This window comes from Rana temporaria, chromosome 3 (assembly GCF_905171775.1).
Source record: "Rana temporaria chromosome 3, aRanTem1.1, whole genome shotgun sequence".
In the NCBI taxonomy this organism is placed as follows: domain Eukaryota; kingdom Metazoa; phylum Chordata; class Amphibia; order Anura; family Ranidae; genus Rana; species Rana temporaria.
Genome location: NC_053491.1, coordinates 377,529,006 through 377,554,562, shown reverse-complemented (window position 1 = coordinate 377,554,562; position 25,557 = coordinate 377,529,006). Strand labels below are relative to the sequence as shown.

The following is a 25,557-nucleotide window of genomic DNA, read 5'->3' as shown; positions in this document are numbered from 1 at the left end:
ACTTTCCACATAACAACTCTTTGACAGTCTCTGTAAAGTTTTAGGGTCCCCACATCCAGGTAGGACTTGTATATCTGGTGCACATTTAACCCGGTGTCTGGCAATAATGTCAGGCTTTCGGGATATCTTTGTGGACTCTAGCCCCAAAGCTTTAGGGGTTCTAGCCCGGTGAGCCCACCGCTCTTCATCCAAAGAACCTGCAAGGCAGATGGCCGGTGATGCAACAACTGACAATTCAGGTTTAGTACTGGAGGCTTTAACAGCAGAGGGAACTTCCTCCTCCTCAAGATCACATGGTTGTTCAGCATCGCTGTCAGACCACCTTTCGGGCCAAGACATGGTGTCTGAAAATAGTTCACATATTCCATCAGACAAAATCTCAGACTCTGATTCAGTCGAACATTCTTTAGCTGGGAGCAGGTTTTGTTTCAAACCGGTAGAAACAGACTGTCCAAACACTACTCCCTTGGTGGCCTCAGATTTCACAGGCACACTGCCCTCACTCACATCAGGCTTACCAGGTTCAGTTGTCTTCTCCCCAAGAGGTTCCATCATCAGGGCACGTAGGTGGCCCCGACTACGGCCCAGGGAGATAACTGGGATACATGACTTCGGAGCAGCTACAATAGTTGAAGGAGCAGCCACTTTAGTAAGCCGAGCAACAGCAGTAGGGTTCTCAGGCGCTTCCTGAGACGAAATGGCGACATTCTTGTTCCAGTTCACCTGTAGTGCTCATGGGGGTAAGGCTGGCGAATCTACCTCTAGTAGTGATTCTCTGCAGTGCCCGCAGATAATCCAGGAAGAACATTTGTAGCTAGGCCGGAACACTTGGCACATACCAGCCCGATCACTTTATAGCCTCCCGCAGTGTAGAGCGCAAGGCTACCTTTCGGTTCATACCGCACTCCGGTATCAGTAATGACACCCTTTGGCCCACTCAGGCCAGGGCTGATGCCCAGAACATGATTTTCCCAGTCTGCCATATCCTCCTATGAGTAGCAGTGATGCAACATGTGTATCAGCAACTGAGGTGCATGCAGCAGAGTCTCCTTCTTCTCCTCTGCAGAACAATGGCTACTCCCCGTGCCAAAGGATTGGTTCACATGTTCTTCAGAAACTTCAGCGCTTCTCTCTTCCCCCTTCAGTGTGCCAAAACTATCATGGAGCCTGCCCTAACCCCTACAGCACTGGCATAAAGTAACAAAAGACCAGGCTGACACTTTCCCAAGAGCAAAAAGACACTTAGATTCTTCCCCACACAGTTCACAATGATAATAACACAGTCTGAGGAATAAAGATGTTACTTGCCACTTTCCCACGGAGCCAGACGAAATCTTGGTGTAGTTTCAGTCTGTTGTCAGAGGCGACCACAGCAAAAGGGACGTTGAGCCCCACGTTGGGTGCCAAAATGTAACGGTCTCCCCAACTTTCAACCCCAGAGCCAGGAGAACTGACATTCCTCCTCAGGGTGCAGGTTACTAGGCATAGTGGATGTAGTGCAAGGTGAAAAAATTAGGCGCCGGTCACTTTTTAAAAACATTTACAAACAGAGTTCAGACTTAGGACAGGAATCAGAGGATCAACCTACCAATTGTCCAAGCTAAGTACCACCTAGCACAACTAGATTTATTAGTAGCCCTGTTTATGACCAGGGTGCTACATATATATACATAACTTTTAACTTTTTTAGATGGGAATGAGGGACACCTATTAGAAAAAGTATGCAGGCACATAGGACACCCCCCCCCCCCTGCCAAGCCCCCTTAAAGAGAAATTATACAACAAAAATGAATGGTTAAACCTACCATGTGCTTTTTTTTTAACACTAATATTCATTTATACTGGCTTTTGAAATTTGCAAATGCAACAAGTTATAGATTGGAAAGGTTTAGCACTGGGAAACACTTTTTGAAAGATAAAAAGTGTATTTACAGGTATATACAATTATATAAATCAGACCAAAATAAGCAACAAATGAGGAGGAAAGAGGGACAGAGGGACTTTATTCCAAATCAGGGACAGCTCCTCGAAATCAGGGACAATTGGGAGCTAAGTATATATAGTACGAGTATAGTATAGAGTTATTAGTAACATATGTAATCTTTGCAGCAATGAGTAATACATTTTCACTTTTGCTCCATTAGCGCTTCCTTGCTGGTTATCCCGCCTTTTCCTTCTTCTTACTGATTGTAATGATGGGCATTCAAGGACTCCGCTTCAAGGCCTCTAATTAAATCTCAGACAATTTCTTTTCAAGTCCAGTGTGTGGAGGACGCATCATGTGACTCTGGATATGAACTGGATCTCCTCCAACATGGGCTATATTCACTCAAGACAATTAGACCCTGCTTGGTGAATTCTCCATGACTAGGGGCCCTCTTAGAGGAGAAATAAGTGGGGCGATTTAGTAGCAGGAAACCACAACTAGCATGTAATTAAGGCTTGCCGAAAAGCAGTCTCTTTTTTTTGGCGCTGCCCAAAATAATTGTAGAATACAAAATAACCTGCACCCAAAACAGCAACAAATAAAAAAAGTCAGATCACATGAAACAAAGAAGGGGTCGTTTGCGGATACATATGTACAGAATCGTAATTGTGAAGAAACAAATATATTTCTTTAAGAATTGTAAGCTATACATAGAAAAAAGGTTATTTAAACATTAACATTCACTGATGAGCCTATTCATGGTCAAGCCCAATTGTTCTTCCAGGTCCAGGTGCATCAAACAAGAGGTGTGCTAAGTTATAGTCCATGTTCTTTAGAAAGATGCAACAGCCTGACTAGAAAAGCCTGTCCCCTGCCAGCATGCTGCAGAAAAGGATGCCTGCTCCCTGTGTAGAAGCTGTGGTCTCTCTGCAGAGGTCTGATAAACCTCTGCTGGGTATGCTGATCAGAGAGATCTAACTCTGACTCAGCAGGGCATGTGTCAAACTTCTACAGAGAGACCACTGCTTCCACAAAGAGAGCCAGGGGCTTTACAAGATGCTGGCTTGGAACAGGCTTTTCTATTCAGGATGTGGCTGATTTTAAAAGAACGCAAGCTATTGACTTAAAAAACATTGTTTTGATGCATCTGGAATGCATAAAAACAAAGTTCAATTGCGCTTAATGGTAAAATCACAGTTTGCACTGTGGTCATATGCTCATTACTGCAGTGCACATTAATGCATGTCATGTGTGTGCTTCTTGGTACCACTCATTTTGATTGTCACACCAATGCACTATGACTGTCAGCAACGCAGCTTTGACACTCCTGTGTTGCATATACTTTTTTTAGGCTGTTCTGGTGTGTTGACAACTCATTAATTTAAATAGGCTACCTTACCATGATGTGCAATATAACATGTGCGCGTTAATACAACACAAAGGACAGGTCTGAATGGACTTTTAGTCTTTTTTATAGGTTTTAAAAAAAGGCTACAGTTCACAGCTAAATGCATTGGAATTACGGGCAGAATCCTGCAAATCTGCCCATGATTTCAGAATCGTGGTTAAACGCATGACCCACTTGCGGTGCCATTATTTCTTAATGGCTCCTGAAACACGATGCAATTTTGCAGCAATTGTCACGCGACAAAACTTGCAAAAACTCTGGTAAAGGTGCATTGCTAAACTCGCCTGGCTCAAAACCCAGAACCTCCATCTTTACAAATGTGGATACAACTGGTCAACCAAGCATTGCCTATGTATAAAATGACATATACTGCTAGGGGTTGTACAAAAAGATGTGATAAAATATGGTCAGAATGGACCTCCAAAGTCACTAGAGAGATTGATGTTTAATGACACTGAAGTATACCCCTATGTAGGTACAGAGGTACAGATGTGTTCCCTATGTCCTGTCCTCTTTAATGTCATGTTGCTATATCCTTGGAGTGGAGGAATGGCACTTTGATAAACTGATTTAGTCACCAGTTATGTCTTGTTTTGTTGGATATTGTTGTTTTCCAGTAATCAATCTTGCCTATCTGGGTACGCGGCACTGTCCGCATGTCTGCATTTAATTTGCTGACATTTCATATTGAATGATAGATATTTTGAATAAAGTGAAATGATGAGCGCAAAAATTGATGAATAGTAAATAATAAACAATAATGAATATACATAAGATCCCCAATCAAGGGGAAAGAGCCAATGGGTGAATAAATTGTGTCCTCAATAAAATTATCACTCAAATCACTGTGGCAGTGATAACAAACAATAGAGCAAAGTGTCCTGTGTTATAAATGAAAGGAAAAATAAATGTCCCAAAGTAATCCACAATGAACTTGTGCATCCAAATAGAAGTGATCAAACATATGTGTCCCAAAGTGATCGACAATGAACTTGTGCATCAAAATAGAGATGTTAAAACACGATCCCACCGGCAGCTGAGCTCACGGAGCGCTTACCTTTCCAATATGTTAAATCAGCGTGTGGAAACTCGGATGGAGACTTTCAAAACTTCCCTCTACTCAGATGAGTTAATACGATCCTCTGTGATGTTGCTTGGAGAACGTCCGCCCTCACTGTGGGTGGTCCGGGGCTACACCAAAATGGAGGCTCCGTATACGGAGCGTGCACAGGCAATCAACGAGGTGTATAAAAGGAGGAAAAGAAAGGGGGGACTCCAAATGGTGAAATACTTCTTGGCAAACAGAAATTTATTGGTCCAAATAGTAAAATGCTCAACAGGAGCTTTAAAAATCAAACGTAAAAACGGCAAGTATCGAATGTGCGGACGGGACTAAACGTCACTTCCGGTCACGTCTAAACATCATTGTTTTATTATCTTTTCCTCACGGTGAGAGTATTGACCAGCGCTTTAGTTTTCCCCTTTACACTTGAATGATAGATACCCTTTCTTTTCGAAAGGGGCGGCACAGTGGTGTAGTGGGTAGCACTCTCGCCTAGCAGTAAAAAGGGTCGCTGGTTCAAATCCCAACCACGACACTATCTGCCTGGAGTTTGCATGTTCTTCCTGTGCCTGCGTGGGTTTCCTCCAGGTACTCTGGTTTCTTCCCACACTCCAAAAACATGCTGAAAGGTTAATTGGCTTCTGTCTAAAATTGGCTCTAGTATATAAAAAGGCTGCGTAAATTGACAGCGCTATAAAAGAATAATAATATTGTTGATACCTGTATCAAAACTAATAAAATACCTTAAAAAAAAAAATAACGTCTGGCTCAGTGCTAAAATTTGGTACATGTGCTTTTTTGACATTGAAATGCGTGTAAATTGTACAAAAAAAATCTCAAGCAGGAACGCGCATTTCCGCTACACGAAGTGTGAGCATGGCCTTTAGGGATAATTGACACTATAGAGCCAGTAAATTGCAGACCAGCTGCAGCATTTCACAGCTCCGGCCGGTCTGCATTGCGTGATTCAGTGCATCACATGCAGTGCCGATCCTGACCTTCCTGGGGCCCTAAGCAAAATGACCTGGCACATTAAAAATGAGAAGCGGAGGGCGCTGACGACAGTGACATGTCACATTAAAGAAAGTTGAGAAGCGGGGGGAGGGGGTTTTCTGCTGTCGGAAATGACTCAGCCAGCGAGTTTAGAAGCGGGGTGAGGGGGCGAAAATGACTTCTCACCAGGCGGGGCCTCTAGTAATTTGGGGGGCCCTTTGCAGCTTTGCAGGGCCCTAAGTGGCTTGAATAGTGAGCCTATAGGGAGGATCGGCCCTGATCACATGGCTCCCTTTTTTTTTGTTTTGAACAAGCTTTATGTGAAGTGTACAAAACATACACTTTATTCACTGCAACGTCAGGCAGCGCATTGCGCTGCGCTGACGGATATTGCAGTGCAATTTGGCCCAGTGCATTGCAATAAAATGCAGCAAGTCTGTATTTTACCGCAGCACGCTGTAGTGCAGCCCTAGGCTGTAATGCAGTGTCAATGGGACACCCAGGAAACAATTGTTTGCTGTGTGTCCCTGCGGTGACAGATGTTTTACAATGTGGTAAAATGTTTGCCACTGGATATAGTTTGAATTGGCCTTTAATGTCATTATGATAAACCCCTGCATACCTTCATTTTGTACAATGGAAGGTATTAGTTTAATATACTTTAATATAATCACATAATAATAACTATTATTAACACATAGAACCTGACACTGCGCTGTGTTTTGCTGCACTGAAATTGCAGAGAGATAAAATAAAACAAGAGACGTGTACCAAGCTGAATGCAGTCGCGACGCTCTCTGCTCTGCAGTATCAAACTGCACTGCGGTACAGCTCTGCTTTTCACCAGATTAACTAGGGCAGTCACTGTAGAATTTCACAATATGAAGACGGGAGCTTTATTAATTTAAAGTGTTTCTAATTTCAAGAGCAAAAAAAATCTATTTTGCAGCTCACCAGTCTATAAATGTGATGGCTGCATTTGTTTTGTTTCATTAGGTGTTCTTTTCTTTATGGTCACCTGGTCATCTTGCCAATAACACACTTCCTGTCCACGGGTGACAACGCTCACTCACTGTGCTGTATTTATGGAGCTCACTGCCCATGGCAAGGCCAGGGGAATGTGAACCTTCTGATTGACAACTATCAGGTACAGTGGGGAAAATATATATTTGATCCCCTGCAGATTATGAAAGTTTGCCCACTTACAAAGAAATGAAGGGTCTATAATTGTTATCATAGGTGTATTTTAAATGATAAAGACAGAATATAAACCAAAAATCCAGAAAAAAAACACATAATACAAATGTTATAAATTGAGTTGTAGTTCAGTGAGTAAAATAAGTATTTGATCCCCTACCAACCGACAATAATTCTGGCGCCCACAGACTGGCTACAGTATGTGCTCATGTGGTACACAGATTAGTCCTGTCAACTTAAAGAGGAGGTCCAGCCCCCCCACGAAAAATAAAAAAGTCAGCAGCTACAAATACTGCAGCTGCTAACTTTTAATATATGGACACTTACCTGTCCAGGGAGCCCGCAATGTCGTCACCCCAGCCGATCTTCGGAACGGCTGTCTGGTGCAGCTGCCCCCATTCCTGGAGCTTGTGAATGATCTCAAGGCAGTTGGGACCACAGTCACCTAACAAACCATTCGTAACACAATACGTCACCATGGATTGAAATCCTGCAGCACCCGCAAAGGTCCCCCTCTTTAAAGCGGAGTTACACCCAAAAGTGGAAGCTCTCCTCGCCCCCTGACATGCCCCATTTGGCATGTCATATTTTCTTTGAGGGGGGGGGGGGTGTCTTTTTAGTGGGACTTCCTGTCCCACTTCCTCTTTCCTTTTTTAAGCTGCCTAGGCGACTCTTCCTCTCACCCTAGGTGGCCACTCCCTGCCAGCGATCTTCTGGAACACAACTCTGGGTCCCAGAAGATCGGCTGGCCAATAGGAGCGCAAAGTGTGACTCGCACATGCGCAGTGCGAGCCCGGCCGTGAAGCCGTAAGCTGTCACGGCCAGGTGCCCACAGTTACGATGACGGCGCTGAGGAGAGGAGGGGGAGAAATGCGATCGCTGGACCGTGGGGCAGGTGAGTGTCGGTTTATTAAAAGTCAGCAGCTATGCTTTTTGTAGCTTCTGACTTTTAATAAACGAAAACACGGGTGGAACTTCGCTTTAAGAAAGCACATGTACAGGCCCATCTAAAGTTTGCCAATGAACATCTAAAACGATTCAGAGAGGGATTGGGAGAAAGTGCTGTGGTCAGATGAGACCAAAATTGAGCCCTTTGGCATTAACTCAACTCACCATATTTGGAGGAAGAAAAATGTTGACTACGTCCCTATGAAAACCATCCCTACAGTTAAACACGGAGGTGAAAAAAAATTATGCTTTGGGCTGTTTCTCTGCTAAAGGTACAGGCCGAATTTGCCACATTGATGGGCCAGTGGACGGGGCCATGTATTGTAAAATCTTGGATGAGAACCTTCTTCCTTCAGCCAGAACACTGAAGATGGGTCCTGGAAGGGTCTTCCAACATGACAATGACCCAAAACATACCGCCAGGGCAACAAAGGAATGGCTTAGAAGGAAGCACATTAAAGCGGAGATCCACACAAAAAGTCCCCTGAACCCGCCCCCCTCCAGTGTCACATTTGGCACCTTTCAGGGGGGATGGGGTGCAGATACCTGTATAATACAGGTATTTGCACCCACTTCCGGGAATAGACTCCCGGAAGTGTAACATTCACAGGGCAACTCCATCAGCATGTGATGTTCACATGGCGACTCCACCAGCATGTGGCATTCACATGGCAACTCTACCAGCATGTGACGTTCACACAGCGACTCCACCAGCATGTGAGGCTCCACCATTATGTGACATTCATATGGAGGCTCCACGAGCATGTGACGTTCACATGGTGACTCCATCAGTATGTGATGTTCACATGGCGACTCCACCAGCATGTGATGTTCACATGATGACTCCACTAGCATGTGACATTCACACAGACGACTCCACCAGCATGTGATGTTCACATTGAGGCTCCACCAGCATGTGACATTCATATGGAGGCTCCACCAGCATGTGACGTTCACACAGAGACGCCACCAGCATGTGACTTTCACATGGCTACTCCACCAGCAAGTGATGTTCACACGGAGGCTCCACCAGCATGTGACATTCACAGGGAGACTCCACCAGCATGTGACATTCACAATGAGACTCCTCCAGAATGTGACGTTCACGTAAATAATCCTCCAGAATGTGACATTCATGTTGAGACACCAGCTGAATGTGACATTCATGCTGATGTGCCGCTTATGTTGAGAACCCACCAAAATATCAGGGCAGCCATAGGAATATCTCATCCGATGGAGATGATGGCAAGCTTACAGAAAAGGATAGCCAGATCCTGGTGGTAGGGGATTCAGTTATTAGAGGGACAGAGAGGGCAATTGGTCAGAATAAGGGTGATCGATGAACAGTATATTGTTTTCTGGATGCACGGGTTCGGGACATTGCAGATCGGATGGACAGATTGTTAGATGGGGCTGGGGAGGACCCAGCTGTCATAGTACATATTGGCACCAATGACAACATTAGAAGAAAATGGAATGCCCTACTAAATGATTTTAGGGACTTAGGGGCTATATTGAATAAAAGGACCTCCAAGGTAGTATTTTAAGAAATACTGCCTGTACAGGGAGCCACACCAAGGAGGCAGCAGGAGCTAAGGGAGCTTAGAAAGTGGCTGAAGAACCTGTGCAGGAAGGAGGGGTTTGGCTTCATGGAGACCTGGAAAGACTTTTCAATTGTTTGTTTACTCTAGAGCAAGGATGGACTGCACGTAAATGAGCAGGGTGGAGCTCTGTTGCGAAAGAAAATAACCAAAAAGTTGAAAAAAATTATTTGCTAGTGAACATGAGGAAAAGGATTTTCGAAGTTAAGCCATCATCACCAGAGAGTACACTACGTCATCACTCTCTTGAAAGATTCTCATTTTTTAGAGCAATACCACCAGCTCTCTTTACCAACAGGGGTGTCTCAGTATCTTTTCTGCATAGCCCAAGTTTCGTATGTGGGGGATAGAGTCTTAGGGAATATCTACCCTCAGGAGGTACCCTCCCCAATACAATAAATACTAGAACCCAAAAATGTCCATCATAATCACCTGAAAAAAGTGCCTGAGATGGTGGTAAACAGCCTGCCAGGCCTCGGGGGGAACAGAACCATGTCCTCCAAAAGCTACCTCATATCCAAAAGTCGCCAAGAGTGTAAATGTAGACATTAAAGGGGTGGTTCCGCCGAAATTCTTTTTTTTTTTAAAAATCCTTTCTCCCGCTTTGTACATATTCAATAATGTACTCACCCCTCCCAGGAATCTAGGCGCCAGCATTCTGAATTCCACCAAAAGAATACTTTATATAACACAGAGATGGACATTTCCATCTTAGCTCCGGGCAGTCTGAAGCCCAACGTGAGTGTCTTCCGGGATGTGGCGAATGCTGTAGTCCCAGAATTCACCGCTCTATCCCGCGCATGTGCAGTGTTGACGGCGAGCCGCGCCGTCAACACTGCACAGTTACTGTGACAACGGCGCAGCGTCCTGAAAAGGACTCGCCCGCCCCCTTCACAGTAAACACAAGAGCGATCTTTTGTATACCGACGGTATACAGGTGAGTAATGGCGTTTTCAACAGGTTATTAGAAGTTAAAATGGCGCTATTGTATCCGCCCTCGTCACATGACTGGCTGCAAGAGTCATGTGACTTGCGGAAATAGCGCGATATTACAAGACCTGCTGTAGAGATTTCTCTCCCTGAAAACGTGACGCTGCATTCCCAAGAAGCATAGCGGCTATGCAAGAACAAATCGACACGCCCAGCCCCGTTTAGACAGACCAGGAAGTGCCTGCTTCACAGCGCCTAAAGAAAGGTACAGAAACGTTTTAAAATTTTTTGGATGACGAACGGTTTTTAGGCTGACTGTGCCCTTGTGTTTAACGTGAACTTGTTAGATAGGGTGAACTTCCACTTTAAGATTTAAGGTTCATCAAAAATATCACATTCTAAAGGGGAAGGGGAGAGGGAGGGAGCCAGGGAAGGAGAAGAAGAAGGGGAGGTTGGAGGAAAGAAGGGGGTGAGGGTTGAGGGGAACCCCCACACCCCTTACTTTCCCCCAACCCCCCTCCCCCTCCTTTCCTCCTTCTCTCTTCCACACACGCCCCCCCCCTGTTCTACCTTGCCTCTTCCAATGTGATATTTTTGATTAACCTTAAATCTTAATATCTACATTTACACTCTTGGCAACTCTTCGATATGAGGCATCTTTTGGAGGCCTTGGGTTCGGTTCCCCCTGGGCCTAGCAGGCTGTTTATCAGCAACATCTCAGGCACCTTTTTATAGGTGATTATATTTGATTGATTTATTGTCGATCGACATTTAGTAGTTGATTATGTTGTGAAGTTTGGAGTCCAGTAGATTTTTTTTGGGCATGTGTTGGCTATAAGAGGAAGTTGGAGGCCGGTATTTTTTTTGAGGCGTGTGTTGGGCCAGCTGTGAGGGGAGGTTGGAGGCCGGTAGGTTTTTCAGGCGTGTGTTGGACTGGCTATGAGGGGAGGTTGGAGGCCAGTATGTGTTTCAGGCGTGTGTTGGACCGGCTATGAGAGGAGGTTGGAACTCTTCTTGTCTTCAGAGGTGGGAGTCTTTCCAGCTTGGGTGTGTTTTTGAGTGTTATATATATATGGATTGTAGTTTAGGTTAAGTTTGGATTTGTTTTTTGGGCGCTTTGAGTGGACATAATTGATGTAACCCGCTCTGTGGGGGCAGACCTTAGAGAACAGAGGCTACATATGGGCAGCACAGAGGCTTAGTGGTAAGCCGTGCAGCACAGGGGTCCTTGGTTCAAATCCTGCCCAGGACACTATCTGCATAGAGTTTCCATGTTCTCCCTGTGTTTACATGGGTTTCTTCCGGATACTCCGGTTTCCTCCTACACTACAAAGACATGCTACCTTGCGTTGGTGGTGCAGTGGTGAGCATAGCTGCCTTCCCAACAGTTGACGTGGGTTCAACTCCCGGCCAATGCCATCTCCAAGTACTTGGAGTCCCCAGAGAGAAAAGCACTATACAAGGTCAATGCTGAATATATATTAGCAGTGGAATAAAGAATGAACGCATCAAAAACACACCAGAGTGCATCAAAACACATCCAAAAGCATCAAAAATACACCAGAGAGCATTTAAACACATCACAAATACACCAGAGCGCATCTAAATGCATAAAAAATACACCAGAGAGTATCTAAACGCATCAAAAATACACATAAGAGCATCTAAATGCATCAAAAATACACCAGAATGCATATAAACGCATTAAAAATACACCACAGTGCATCTAAACACATCAAATATACAGCAGAGAGCATCTAAACGCATCAAAAATACACCAGAATGCATCTAAACGCATCAAAAATACACCAGAATGCATCTAATTGTATCAAAAATAAATCAGAATGCATCTAAATGCATCAAAAATACACCAGAGAGCACCTAAACACATCACAAATAAGCCAGAGTGCATCTAAACTAGAAATCCTGACCAGGACACTATCTGCATGGAGTTTGGATGTTCTCCCTGTGTTTGCGTGGGTTTCCTGCGGATACTCCGGTTTCCTCCTACACTACAAACACATGCTACCTTGCGTTGGTGCTGCAGTGGTGACCCGGGTTTGATTCCCGGCCAACGCCATCTCCAAGTACTTGGAGTCCCCAGAGAGAAAAGCACTATACAATGTCAATGCTGAATATATATTAGAGGTATAATAAAGAATGAACGCATCAAAAACACACCAGAGTGCATCTAAACGCATCAAAAATATACCAGAGAGCATCTAAACGCATCAAAAATACACCAGACAGCATCTAAATGCATCAAAAATACACCAGAATGCATCTAAATGCATCAAAAATACACCACAGTGCATCTAAATGCATCGAAAATACACCAGAGAGCATCTAAGCGCATTACAAATAAGCCAGAGTGCATCTAAATGAGAGGTTGACCGATATGGGGTTTTCTCTAGCCGATGCTGATGACGATATTTAGAAATTGGCCGATATATGATGCCAATATTTAGAAATTGGGGTGGCCGATGGGCGATATATGATGCAGATTTTTGAGGCCGATTTGAAAAAAAAAATCACCCACTACACTACTCCTTGCTTGCTCCTGTCACTCTACCACACACTTGATGTCCTCAGTCCAGATGGCACTGGTTGGCTCTGGCAGGTGGCACTGGTTGACACTGATTGGCAGTGGCACTTGCAGGTGGCACTGGCTGGCACTGGCTGGCACTGGCAGGTGGCACTGGATTGGAACTGACAGATGGCATTATTGGTACTGGCAGGTGGCACTGGTTTGGAACTGGCAGGTGGCACTGATTGACGGTGGCACTGATTGGCAATGGCAGGTGGCACTGATTGGCGTGGCACTGGTTGGCACTGGCAGGTGGCACTGGTTAGCACTGGCAGGTGGCACTAGCAGGTGGCACTGACAGATGGCACTGGCAGGTGGCACTGGTTGGAACTGGCTGGCACTGACAGATGGCACTTTTGGCACTGGTTGGCACTGGCAGGTGGCACTGACTGGCGGTGGCACTGGTTGGTACTGACATGACAGGTGCCACTGGCAGGTGGTACTGATTGGCACTGGCGGGGAGCAATGCTTGGTACTGGCTGGTGGCACTGGTTGGCACTGGCAGGTGGCACTGGTTGGCATTGGCAGGTTTCACACTGAGCCGATAGTGTAACTGTGTGTGAAACTGAAATATAACTGAGAGAGGAGATAGAGGAGCTGTCAAAATTGAGCTTGATGTTGGGGGTGCAGCTATCAAACACCACCCAATGATCGGGCTGCTTATAAAAGGGGTGGGTTGCATACACGTAGCGGCCCGCCCAGAAACCATCCCATTGGCAAGCTTCAAGCGCTGCTCTGAGTGTGGATAAGGGAGGAGGAACACTTATGGGTGTGGTCAGTGTGAAATATCGGCCTAATTTGGATAATAATTGGCCGATGCCGATTTATCAAAAATGGCTGATATATCGGTTGACCTCTAGTCACTCTGCACTTTCAGAATGGTCCCGCTGTCTTCTGGGACCTGTATTTCTCCCAGAAGGCAGCATGGGGGAAGCGGAGGGGCCAGAAATGTCGTAGATTGCCGCATCGTTGTGTGGTGATCTTCCCCAGAAGTGGAACGGGTACCTGGTTTTGACAGGTATCCGCTCCCCCCCAAAAAGTGACAAATGTGGCAGTGGAGAGGGGGGGGGTGCGGACAAGCAGACCTTTCACTTTTGAGTGGAGCTCCGCTTTAAATATATCCCTCAATAGCTACTAAGATTATAAATCTAAACCTACTTTGTGTTCACCCACTCACTACAGACTGCCTGCAGAAAACTACAGGAGACAAGACCAGTCACCCTGCACAAGGAGAGAGAGCAGCAGTGATTGGTCTTTATTACAGGAAGCTCCTGCATAGAGGCAAAGCTTTACACTGGATTACTGCATAGGTCTGGAAAAAATATAAAACCTCACCTAGATTCAAGTAAAAATATACATGACTCCTGTATTTGAAAACGAGAGTGTGAAATACTCAGCATATTGCTAAAATCCCTTATATTGCATGCAACAAAGTTTATTTTCTACCCCTAGGGACTTAATAGGCAATATACAAAACTTATGATAAAAGCCAAGATATGTCAATCTTTATTAATCACTTCAGCCCCGGAGCATTTGGCTGCCAAATGACCAGGCCAATTTTTTGCGATTCGGCACTGTGTTGTTTTAACTGACAATCGCGCAGTCGTGTGACGCTGTACCCAAACAAAATTGACGCCCTTTTTTTTCCACAAATAGAGCTTTCTTTTGGTGGTATTTGATCATCTCTGCGATTTTTTTTTTTTTTGCGCTATAAACAAAAAAAAGAGAGCCAATTAAAAAAAAAAAACACAATATTTTTTACCTTTTGCTATAATAAATATCCCCAATTTTGTTTCCCTCAGTTTAGGCCGATATGTATTCTTCTACATATTTTTGGTAAAAAAGAATCGCAATAAGCGTATATTGATTGGGTTGGGCAAAAGTTATAGCGTCTACAAAATAGGGAAAAGATTTATGGCAATTTTATTGCTATTTTTTTTACTAGTGATGGCAGCGATCTGCAATTTTTATTGTGACTGCGACTTTAAGGACACATCGGACACTTTTGACACATTTTTGGGGCCCCTGTCATTTATACAGCGTTCCGTGCTATAAAAATGCACTGATTACTGTAAAAATGACACTGGTAGTGAAGGGGTTAACCCCTAGGGGGCGCTGAAGTTAAGTGTGTCCTAGGGAGTGATTCTAACTGTGAGGGTAAGTTGCTACCAGTGACACGTCAGCGATCACTGCTCCCAATCACAGGGAACAGTAGATCCCTGACATGTCACTAGGCAGAACAGGGAAATGCCTTGTTTAGAAAGTTCTGCCTTTGCCGACCGCAATCGTGGGCCGCCCAGGAACATCAAGTTCCCGGGACCTGTGGGCGCACTCACAAGGCACTGGGCGGCAAATTCAAAGGAACGTACAGGTACGCTAATTTGCCTGCCCGTGCCATTCTGCCGACGTATATCGGCGTGCGGCGGTCGGCAAGTGGTTAAGGTACAGAAAGAATAAAACATTATAAAATTACACACCTGGTATTTGTGTGTGTGTATTGTGACAGGAAGTCAGGTAAATCTGTGGGTGTTGTCACAAACGGGAGATACATTTCTGCCTTGTTTAAACAATACACCAATTGTTATTAGGCGTCGGCTGCAAAAGTAGCCAGAAAAGATTTAAGGGTGTAGGAAAACTTCAGCTGTTCAGAATGAGGCAATTAAGGCCTCTATAAGTAATCCAGAGGATTACCACTGATTTGCTGCATCCTGAGGCTTTCTGAGTGAAGGAGAGCAGTAGCTATAAGTCTTCTGAGGAGGTGAGGTGGAGATAGATTTTTGTGTGTGATAAAAATCAAAAAGAGACTATTGTTTTTCTGCTGTATGACCAGCAGTGTCTGCCCAGCACTAGGCTGTGCCAAACTCCCTAGATAGGTTCCTGTGTGGTGAAGGTAGACGCCCCAAGTGGCCAGGGTTTATTTTATGTTTGATTTTGTTTATGCTGTTTGGATGCTTGCACTTGTTTCCAGCAAGATGGACGAATAAACCAAAATCTTTGTTTTTCAACCGTCTTCGACTGCCTTTCTGTATAAATTCAGTGTGTAGTGAACCCATCCAGGGGGTCACACACCCCGCTACCGAGCTAACCCCTTACAGTATGTATGTATATATATATATGCAAAAAAGAAAAAAAAACATAATGTGCTTTACATAATACTCAGTTGTCCATGGTTAACCATTATTGCCTTCCACGACATTCAAATTTTTTCTGCATTGATGTTAAACCAGGATAAACTGACGCGCTTCGGGGGGTCAGCTATAACGCACTGCACTAAGGCCCAGTAATGTGAACACCAGCTATAGAAATGGTCTGCATAGCTTTTTTGTGAAAGTGGAAGTGGAAAGGCAACCGCTGAAAACTGCACAAGTGTGAACGTTGCCCGTAACGCTTATTAAAAAAGCCATTTTTGTATTTCTACGTTTCCGTACTTAAATACGGCACAATTAACAGTTTTGTTACATCAGTATCAAGAGCCAGCAAGAGAGACTGGCTGTCTATGTTCTTTAATATCTCATAATGGAGACAGGAAGCTCTGTGAACTCTTGACGATCGCCCTGAATGGGTCCCATTGTTGGGCAGAACACGCTCTGCTCTTGGGAACGACAATTGGGCATATTATTTAATGTAATGGCAAATTAAATGACAAAGTCCATCTGCAGCTGAAATGTTCCTCGTTTAGGGAGAGGGAGGGGGGGGCTGTTGTAATTATTTGGAATTGAAAGACACACTGACCTCCAGCCTGGCCTCCAGGGCCCGAATGTGCTGCAGGCCCTTCATATGCTCTGCTTCCAGCTTCACAATAAAAGTCCGGCTGTTGGTCCCTTCCTCGAAGAGCTGTATGGCGAGATGGTTTGGAAATTTGAATTATGAGCATCCAAAATGCAGCAAAAGCAAACAAAAAATAAATTCTCAATTGCAATAAACATGACTACCAAAAAATTGTACTTATGTTACAGACAGGTAAATGGTTTGGAGATCTGTTCCAAGAAATGGCCCTAATTTTGAACACTTGCAACAAAATCCTATGAAATTCCCTTTAAAGTATCTGTAAACCCATCACTAAAATTTTATACAAGCTTTAACAGGGTAATGTCATTTCAAAAGAAATTTCTAATATTATACAGTAAAACCTTGGTTTGCAAGCAAAATTTGTTCCCGAAACATGCTTGTAATCCAAAGCACTTGTATATCAAAGCATTTTTTTTACAGGGTATAAAAGAAAAGAGAGGCGCCTCCAAGTGTAGCAATAAGTTGCTAAATGTTGTACCTTCATTAGATGTAACCATATTGCTACACTTAGAGGCTCCTCTCTTCTATTTTATACTCAGTTTTATCATGACGCTACTATTATATCAAGACATCGCTTGAATAGTTAGGTATCTATTTATTCGGCGTAACATCATCTTTCACATTTTACAAAAAAATTGGACTAACTTTACTGTTTTGTTATTTTTTAAATCATGAAACCTTTTTTTTTTTTCATTTATTTTTTTAAAGGCTTTTGAAAAATGATTGAGCAAATATCGTGCAAGATAAAAAGTTGCAATGGCCGCCATTTTATTGCCTAGGGTGTCTGCTAAAAAATATATATATATATAATGTTTTGGGGTTCTGAGTAATTTCCTAGCAAAATAATGATGATTTTTACATGAAGGAGTGAAGTGCCAGAAAAGGCCCGGCATTGAGGTGGTTAAAGGGTGCCACAGTCTTATTAGGACATGACTTAAAGTAGAACTCCAGGTAAATACAAAAAAACACCTTTTATTTAGGTTAGGTATTTGGAAAAGTAGTCTGATGACTTTGGTGGTTGGTGTTAGTATAGCAGGTAGCCACACACACTATTTTGGTTTGGGGGCATCATGCTGGTCTATTGTTTTGCCTTGGTATCTCTGGGGACAGCAAATATACCTAGGAAAATATTTTTAAATATAAGCTTTTTTTTTAAAGGCATACCTAAGCCCAGGTTCTCACTGGGCTGCAGGAATGAAGCCGTGTGAGTTCAGCTGAACGATTTCAATCCCGCATGTCAGTCCAGATTTCGGCAGCGGTTACAGAGACATCTGTGCAGTTAGTACAGAAATTACGTTTTGAAATCGGTGCAGCGCCACAGATGCGGCGTCGCACCGATTAGGATGGTGCCATTGCCGCCAATTGCCGGCAAATGCCACTGATTTGACATGTCAAATCGCACCAGTGTGAACCAGGGGCTAAACCTGGCAATCATATTAAACCTTGGTTTGTAGGAGGTTCAGAAAACCCGGCGGGAAGTTCCCAAACCTTGAACATAGCGGAGAACCCTATAGAACGCAATGGAAGACGAATCTTATAATTTTTTTGTAGGCTAATTTGCAAAGTTCTGTTGAAACACAGAAAACTGGGCACTGCCATGCAAGACATGTAGCCAAATAAAAAAACAAATCTTTAACATACTGTTCACTGCAGATAGGTTCTTTAAATGTGGCCTAAGGGGTAACATTAAAAATAAATTACCCATATATACTCGAGTATAAGCCGACCCGAGTATAAGCCGAGGCACCTAATTTTACCACAAAAAAAATGGTAAAATGTATTTACTTGAGTATAAGCCGAGGGTGAGAATGCAGCAACTACTGTAAGCGGAAAAGAGGGTCAACAATGCCCATTTGAACACCTCACTGTGCCCATTGCAACCTCACTGTGCCAACCTCAATGTGCCCATTGCAACCTCACTGTGCCAATCCTCACTGTGCCCATCCTCACTGTGCCAATCCTCACTGTGCCCATCCTCACTGTAACCATTGTCAGTGTACCTGAAATTGACAGGCTGCGGGCGTCCATTCATTGTTTTAAACATCGAGGTCTCCTCCTGGTCCCTTCTGTGATAGGCGGAACTGTGTCTGCTGAGAAACGCCTATCACAGACATTCTCTTAGAGCTGGTTCACACTGGGGCGACTCGTCAGGCGGCTCAGCCACCTGACGAGTCGCGTTCCATTCAATGCAATGGAACTGTTCTAATAGGAGCGACGCAAGTCGCTCCGACTTAGAAAAAGGTTCTTGCACAACTTCGGGGGCGGCTCGGGGCGACCTGCATTGACTTCTATACAGAAGTCGTTTTGCGGGTCGCCTCTGAAGTCGTCTTCAGGACGACTTGCACAGTCGCCCCCAAAGTCGTGCCGCGGAAGTGTGAACCGGCTCTTTTAGTTTCCCAGCAGACACTGTGTTGAGTGTTCCGCCAATCACGGACGTCCTCTTGTCCGAGGATGAAAAGGTGTTCGTGATTGGCGGAACACTGAACACAGTGGGTGAGGATGAGAGAATGTTCGTGATAGACATTTTTTTTTAGCAGACACAGTTCTGCCTAGCACGGAAGGGACCAGGAGGAGACCGTGAGTTTTAAACGATGGACGCCCGCAAGCCTCTCAATAATTTTAGGTACACTGACTCGAGTATAAGCCGAGGGGGGCATTTTCAGCCAAAAAAAAAGGGCTGAAAATCTCAGTTTATACTCGAGTATATATGGTAATCCGAAACTGCCTTAAAGCTGCAGGTGATGTTAGGGAACAGTGCGAATTAAACCTTTAAAAAGTGACATAAAAAAATATATATATTAAATATATATGTATATGTAGCGCCCCTTTTACTTTCAGAAAGGACGCTATGTAAAATTTAGTGGGAATGAGATAGTTACAGTGCCTGCCGCCGAGAATGTGTTTTTAGCACGACAGCATCGCGCTGATTCTCGGCGACAGGGTGCCGACATCTCGCACTCGCTGAAATAGTAAAAGCACATTTCAGCGAGCGCGTCATAGAAGCGACGGGGATCCGACTTGGATTCCCGCCAATTCTACACGTGTGCGGCGTTTGTTATGAATCCTGAGGAACTTCCCGCCGGATTTTAAATAAAAATCCGGCATGGGTTCCCCCCTCAGGAGCATACCAGGCCCTTAGGTCTGGTATGGGTTGTACGGAGACCCCCCTATGCCGAAAAAACGGCGTAGGGGTCCCCCTACAATCCATACCAGACCCGTATCCAAAGCACGCTACCCGGCCGGCCAGGAAGGGAGTGGGGACGAGCGAGCGCCCCCCCCCTACTGAGCCGTACCAGGCTGCATGCCCTCAACATGGGGGGGTTGGGTGCTCTGGGGCAGGGGGGCGCACTGCGGGGCCCCCCACTCCAGAGCACCCTGTCCCCATGTTGATGAGGACAGGGCCCCTTCCCGACAACCCTGGCCGTTGGTTGTCGGGGTATGCGGGCGGGAGGCTTATCGGAATCTGGGAGCCCCCTTTAATAAGGGGGCCCCCAGATACCGCCCCCCCACCCTAAGTGAATGGATATGGGGTACATCGTACCCCTATCCATTCACCTGGAGGCAAAATGTTAAAAGTTAATAAACACGACAAAAGGGTTTTTAAAATAATTTATTAGTCTGCTCCGGAGGCACTTTAGCTCTTTTTACCAGGGGGGGGGCTTCTTCTTTGATGTCTTCGGGTGGGAGGCGTTCTTCTTCGCCGCTGTCAGATTCTCTTCCACCCCCCGGCGGGTTTCCTCCGACGTCTTCGGCGGGGGGTGGTGTGCTTCTCAGGGGGGGCTTCTTCTTCCGCTATCCGGGGGGGTCTTCTCCGCTATCCGGGGGGTCTTCTTCTATGTTCGCCGCTCTCCGCTGTTGACTCGGCGCACCCCGGTTCTTCCTCCCGCTGTCCGGTGCCTTCTCCTTCAGCGCTGAACGTCTTCTTCTTCTGTGCTGTGACGTCTTCTTCTTCTTCTGTGCTGTGACGTCTTCTTCTTCTTCTGTGCTGTGAGGTCTTCTTCTTCTTCTTCTCTTCTCTTCTTCTGCCTTCTCCCGATGTTGACACGTCGCCTCTTCTCGCTGCAATGACAGGTGCGCGGTTTGCATCTGACTTATATAGGCCTCACAGTCCCATCATGCTCTGGTACCTACCCATGTGATACCTACCCACGTGGGTAGGTACCGGAGCATGATGGGACTGTGAGGCCTATATAAGTCAGATGCAAGCCGCACACCCGTCATTGCAGCGAGAGGAGGCGACGTGTCAACATCGGGAGAAGGCAGAAGAAGAGAAGTGAAGAAGATGACGTCACAGAAGAGCGGACTGGCCACCACTAGTATAGCGGCGGCCAGCCCTGAAGGAGAAGGCACCAGACAGCGGGAGGAAGAACCGGGGTGCGCCGAGTCAACAGCGGAGAGCGGCGAACATAGAAGAAGACCCCCCGGATAGCGGAGAAGACCCCCCGGATAGCGGAAGAAGAAGCCCCCCCTGAGAAGCACACCACCCCCCGCCGAAGACGTCGGAGGAAACCCGCCGGGGGGTTTGGCGCTTTTATAAAAGCGACCCCCCCGGCGGTGGAAGAGAACCAGGCGGCGGCGAAGAAGAGCGGCCCCCACCCGAAGACGTCAAAGAAGAAGCCCCCCCTGGTAAAAAAGAGCTAAAGAAGACAGGGGGTGCCTCCGGAGCAGACTAATAAATTATTTTAAAAACCCTTTTGTCGTGTTTATTAACTTTTAACATTTTGCCTCCATATCCATTCACTTAGGGTGGGGGGCCGGTATCTGGAGGCCCCCTTATTAAAGGGGGCTCCCAGATTCCGATAAGCCTCCCGCCCGCATACCCCGACAACCAACGGCCAGGGTTGTCGGGAAGGGGCCCTGTCCTCATCAACATGGGGACAGGGTGCTCTGGGGTGGGGGGGCCCCCGCAGTGCGCCCCCCTGCCCCAGAGCACCCAACCTCCCCATGTTGAGGGCATGCAGCCTGGTACGGCTCAGTAGGGGGGGGGCGCTCGCTCGTCCCCACTCCCTTCCTGGCCGGCCGGGTAGCGTGCTTTGGATATGGGTCTGGTATGGATTGTAGGGGGACCCCTACGCCGTTTTTTCGGCATAGGGGGGTCTCCGTACAACCCATACCAGACCTAAGGGCCTGGTATGCTCCTGAGGGGGGAACCCATGCCGGATTTTTATTTAAAATCCGGCGGGAAGTTCCTCCTCAGGATTCATAACAAACGCCGCACACGTGTAGAATTGGCGGGAATCCAAGTCGGATCCCCGTCGCTTCTATGACGGCTTTGTCTCCATCGCGGCAAGCCAGCTCGGCGCTGGCTCCCGCGATGGGGCTCGTAGGTGGTCTATATCACCGAGAAAGGGAGCGAGATTGACACAATATCGCAGTGACCCACTGTATGTTGCTCTCATTCTTAATTTTGTCAAATTTGGCTGTCGCCAAATCTGGATTGTTCTGTAGGTCAGTCTGCGTTCTAGGGATGCAGTTTCATCCCTGGGCAGTAGGTGGCGCCAGAGAGGTCCAGGCGGAGCCGCTTCTTCCCAGCAGCCAATTGGAGGAGTTTTTCCCTCGCAGGGCCTGCTGGGAGGGAGTATTTCTGTGGCGGAGGCCGTTGTCCTGGGTTCTTCGCGGGTTCCTGGTTCCAGGTGCGGCACCCACCTTTAGGGTGTGTGCACATCGCAGGCCCCACCACTATGGCCTACCTGGCCTGGGGTCGCGCGCTACGCAGAGTTCCTGACTCTGGGCCCTTCCGGCCTAGAGCAACTGATGTTACCAAGGGGCCCCAGTGACTTACTGGGTCCCCACTTCTACTGAGAAGATCCCAAGCTGTATGCTGTTCGATGGGGGATCGGCTTGAGGAGAACCCGGAGGCAGGTTATCCAAAAGGGCTTGAACGAACCATCGGGGATCTGGTGACCGGACATTGACAGGTACACTTGCACTGTCAACCGGTGACCCTAACGTAATTTACTGGGAGGATTCGCTCTACCGCTCAATCTAATCCTGCACTAGGCCTGTGGCAGAGGCCCCAACATTTAATTAGAGCCAAGTCGGTGGCAGAGACTTGTTCCTCCCAGAAGCTTTAAGTGACGCTCTGGCTGCCAGGCCTGTGAGAGAGGTCTGTCCAGGGGCACTTCACCCACTCCGGCGGGAGTGGCGAGGTACTGATACAACTACCAGAAGGCAGGACTGCTTTCCTTATCCAAAGCCTGATACTGCAAGGTTATTCTATTTTCATCAACCTATCCTGTCTACCTCAAGATGATGTGTTGGTCATGTTGGGCCAAGAAATAAAGCATTCAGAAAACTCCATCTACAGATTGGACATTCGATTATTGCTCTACTTCACCCTTAGACACCACATAGAGGTAACTTAATACGCCGATCCCAAATCAATCAGCGGCTCCTGAGGGGGTAGCGCTACATATATACAGTGTATTTGTGTGTATATATATATATATATATATATATATATATATATATAAATAATCGGCTAGGGATCTTATGTGACATCAGTGACCATATTTGGTCAATGATATCACCCAGTGATTTGCTGTGGAGAAGATTTATCAGAATCTGGATGCCCTTTTTATAATATGACCATGAGTTCCATCCAAACCTTGCCCCTATTTAACACGCCAATTGGATAAATTGCTAGTGAGACCAATTAAAAAAGTTTAAGGAGATTGGTTATGCCTGGCGGCCACAGAGCCCTTAAAGTACTGTAGATAGTCACTAGTGAGAGTCCACAGATCTCTCTAGAAAATACAAATGATGAAAATAATGGAACAGCTAAGATGAAGGGAATACGACAACCTCAGGTAATCATTATAATGATAATTGAGTATGGGATTTATTTACTAAAGCTGGAGAATGTAAAATAAGCTCAATTCTGCATAAGAACCAATCAGTTTCTAACCTCTAGCTTGTTCAATTAAGCTTTGGCAATAAAACCTGGATTGGTTTCTATTCAGAAATGAGCCTGATGTTGCGCTCTCCAGCTTTAGTAAATAAACCCGATGTATAGCTAAAAACTGGCTACATGTTCCCTTTAATAAAGTCAGAATTTCCAGTCCTAGTGCATTAGGCCACGTGTGTTTTAGGCAATAGGCGCACACCTGTGGCCTAACAGATAAACACTCTTTTATGTAGAGAAAATGTATTATGTAGTGCCCCCCCGTCACCCCCACTAACACAGGTGCTCAGTTTCTGCATCTCATTGTTCTTGATACAACACTAAATCAAAGGAAGAGCATAACTTGCTATAGGACCCATTATTATTCACACAAGGATGAAATGGTTTCTGAAATAGCCGCTATGGGGTGGTGGGGGCACATTGACAGGAGCGTCAGCTGTTGATGAGAACCCAAACAGGCCTGGGAGAGCCACACTTCAGAGCGAGCAATTATGATTTCTTATATAGTCTAACACTTGACTCTCCTCCAGCTCATCAATGAGCAGCCGTGGGACTGGCTATTCGCCACGCTCAGATGACTGCGATTCTTTCAGAATAACATGCTGTATCCTAACAGCTGACTATTAATTACTTGGATAGGAGCTAAACACAAATATTTACATACAGATTGAATCAAATTTGACTTTCATCTGCGCCTCGCTGCTGCCCCCGGAGGTCAAATCAAGGATAGCAACAACATTTATAGAGCAATAGCGGGCATTTGAAAGGGGCAAATGATCAAATTTTTTAATGGTTACTGCTTTTCCTTGCTGGAAAGTTCCACATTTGTGCCTCATATTTTCCCTTGTTTTTGCCTGATCGAATTAATGCCAATCGCCTAACATCTTGATTTACCAATTTTTAATAAAGGATGTGGGTTTCCTAACATCTTTATTTACCATTTTTTTTTATAAAGGATGTGGGTTTTAGTAACATTTGCCACATTTATGATTTTGTCAGTGTTACATTTGCAGCACTTTTAAACATTGCCACTTTCAAATGGCAAGATAGTTGTTTTATTAATATTTCCTTGTGAGGAGCATCTCACTCATCTAAGCTCACACTGGCTGTACAGTGCAAATGACAATCATGGCTTTTTATAGGGTATAGCCTCTTTAGGATTAGCCTCCCTGGCTCCCTCTTAGGCCTCCTGGCATCTGTCCATTGGCACTATAGATTATATAAAATGGGCGGCTCCCCGGGTTGGTTGTTGAATAACAATACTGACTTTGGTCCAACTTTTATAAAGGATTTTTTAAAATAAAGTAGTGGCATTTGTTGAAAAACTGTGGATTGATTTTTTTTAATTGTCTGGACATCACCAGCAGGGCCAATGTAATCTGGTTCAAACTCAATTCAGGGTGAGCACTAGGACTTCTCCCAAATTGGGAAGGTAGGACCGATAACCTCCATTGTCTTGAGGAATACCAGGAAAATGTTCGACCTTATGCATGGATATAGCCCTCTCTCTCTCCACTTGTTATGTACTTCTGTAACCTGTAGGACTGAATGTTCTACCACCGTCCTTCAATAATGTTATTAGTTACCTTATTTGGTTCATCATTTTTATTGGGTTATCAAGACAGAACAAAATGAGCACTGATTTTGCCCACGCAGGAGCTAATAAAAAAACATCCCATAGTGCGAAACATTGTAAGGTGACAAATAAAGCCAGACAAATATAAAGTATGAACAAGTAAATAGGAAGATCAAGTAGGATACCCCATAATGTAAATCTATAGACACCATAGACAGTATCCTTCTCATCCGTGGTGCAACCCAAAACAGGAAAAAAATAGTTAGATGCCCCAGAAGTGGAAGAAAATAAGTAAAAAGAGGGGAAAGTGTGCGTAGGAGGGGGAATCGGAACCACCTCACTCTTCAGTCAAAGGAGACCAACGCTAGCCGGATGTAACGATGGGAAAGAGTACTTGATCCAAGGGTGGACCCTTATCGGCACTTATAAGGTCCTACTCTTGGGCATAGACTTCTCTTTGGGGACAGAGATGAACAAGATTTACAGTGTAAAGTAGTCTAAAAGTGGTACTAAAGTAGTAATTCGGTATAAGGGACTACTCTTGGGCATAGACTTCTCTTTGGGGATAGAGCTGAACAAGATTTACAGTGCAAAGTAGTCTAAAAGTGGTACAGTAGTAGTAGTAGTAGTAATT

At 45.4% G+C, this 25,557-nt stretch overlaps 1 protein-coding gene across 3 annotated transcripts in view; it reads right to left on the bottom strand.

The window, feature by feature from the left end:
* LMNTD1 (lamin tail domain containing 1) overlaps window positions 1-25,557 on the bottom strand; it is a 218,037-nt gene that overhangs the window by 59,388 nt on the left and 133,092 nt on the right. For all 3 annotated transcript variants that reach the window (XM_040345614.1, XM_040345612.1, XM_040345613.1), the window contains exon 8: window positions 16,387-16,488. In XM_040345614.1, the coding sequence (XP_040201548.1) occupies window positions 16,387-16,488 (102 nt within the window). The remainder of the gene's footprint in view (window positions 1-16,386; window positions 16,489-25,557) is intronic.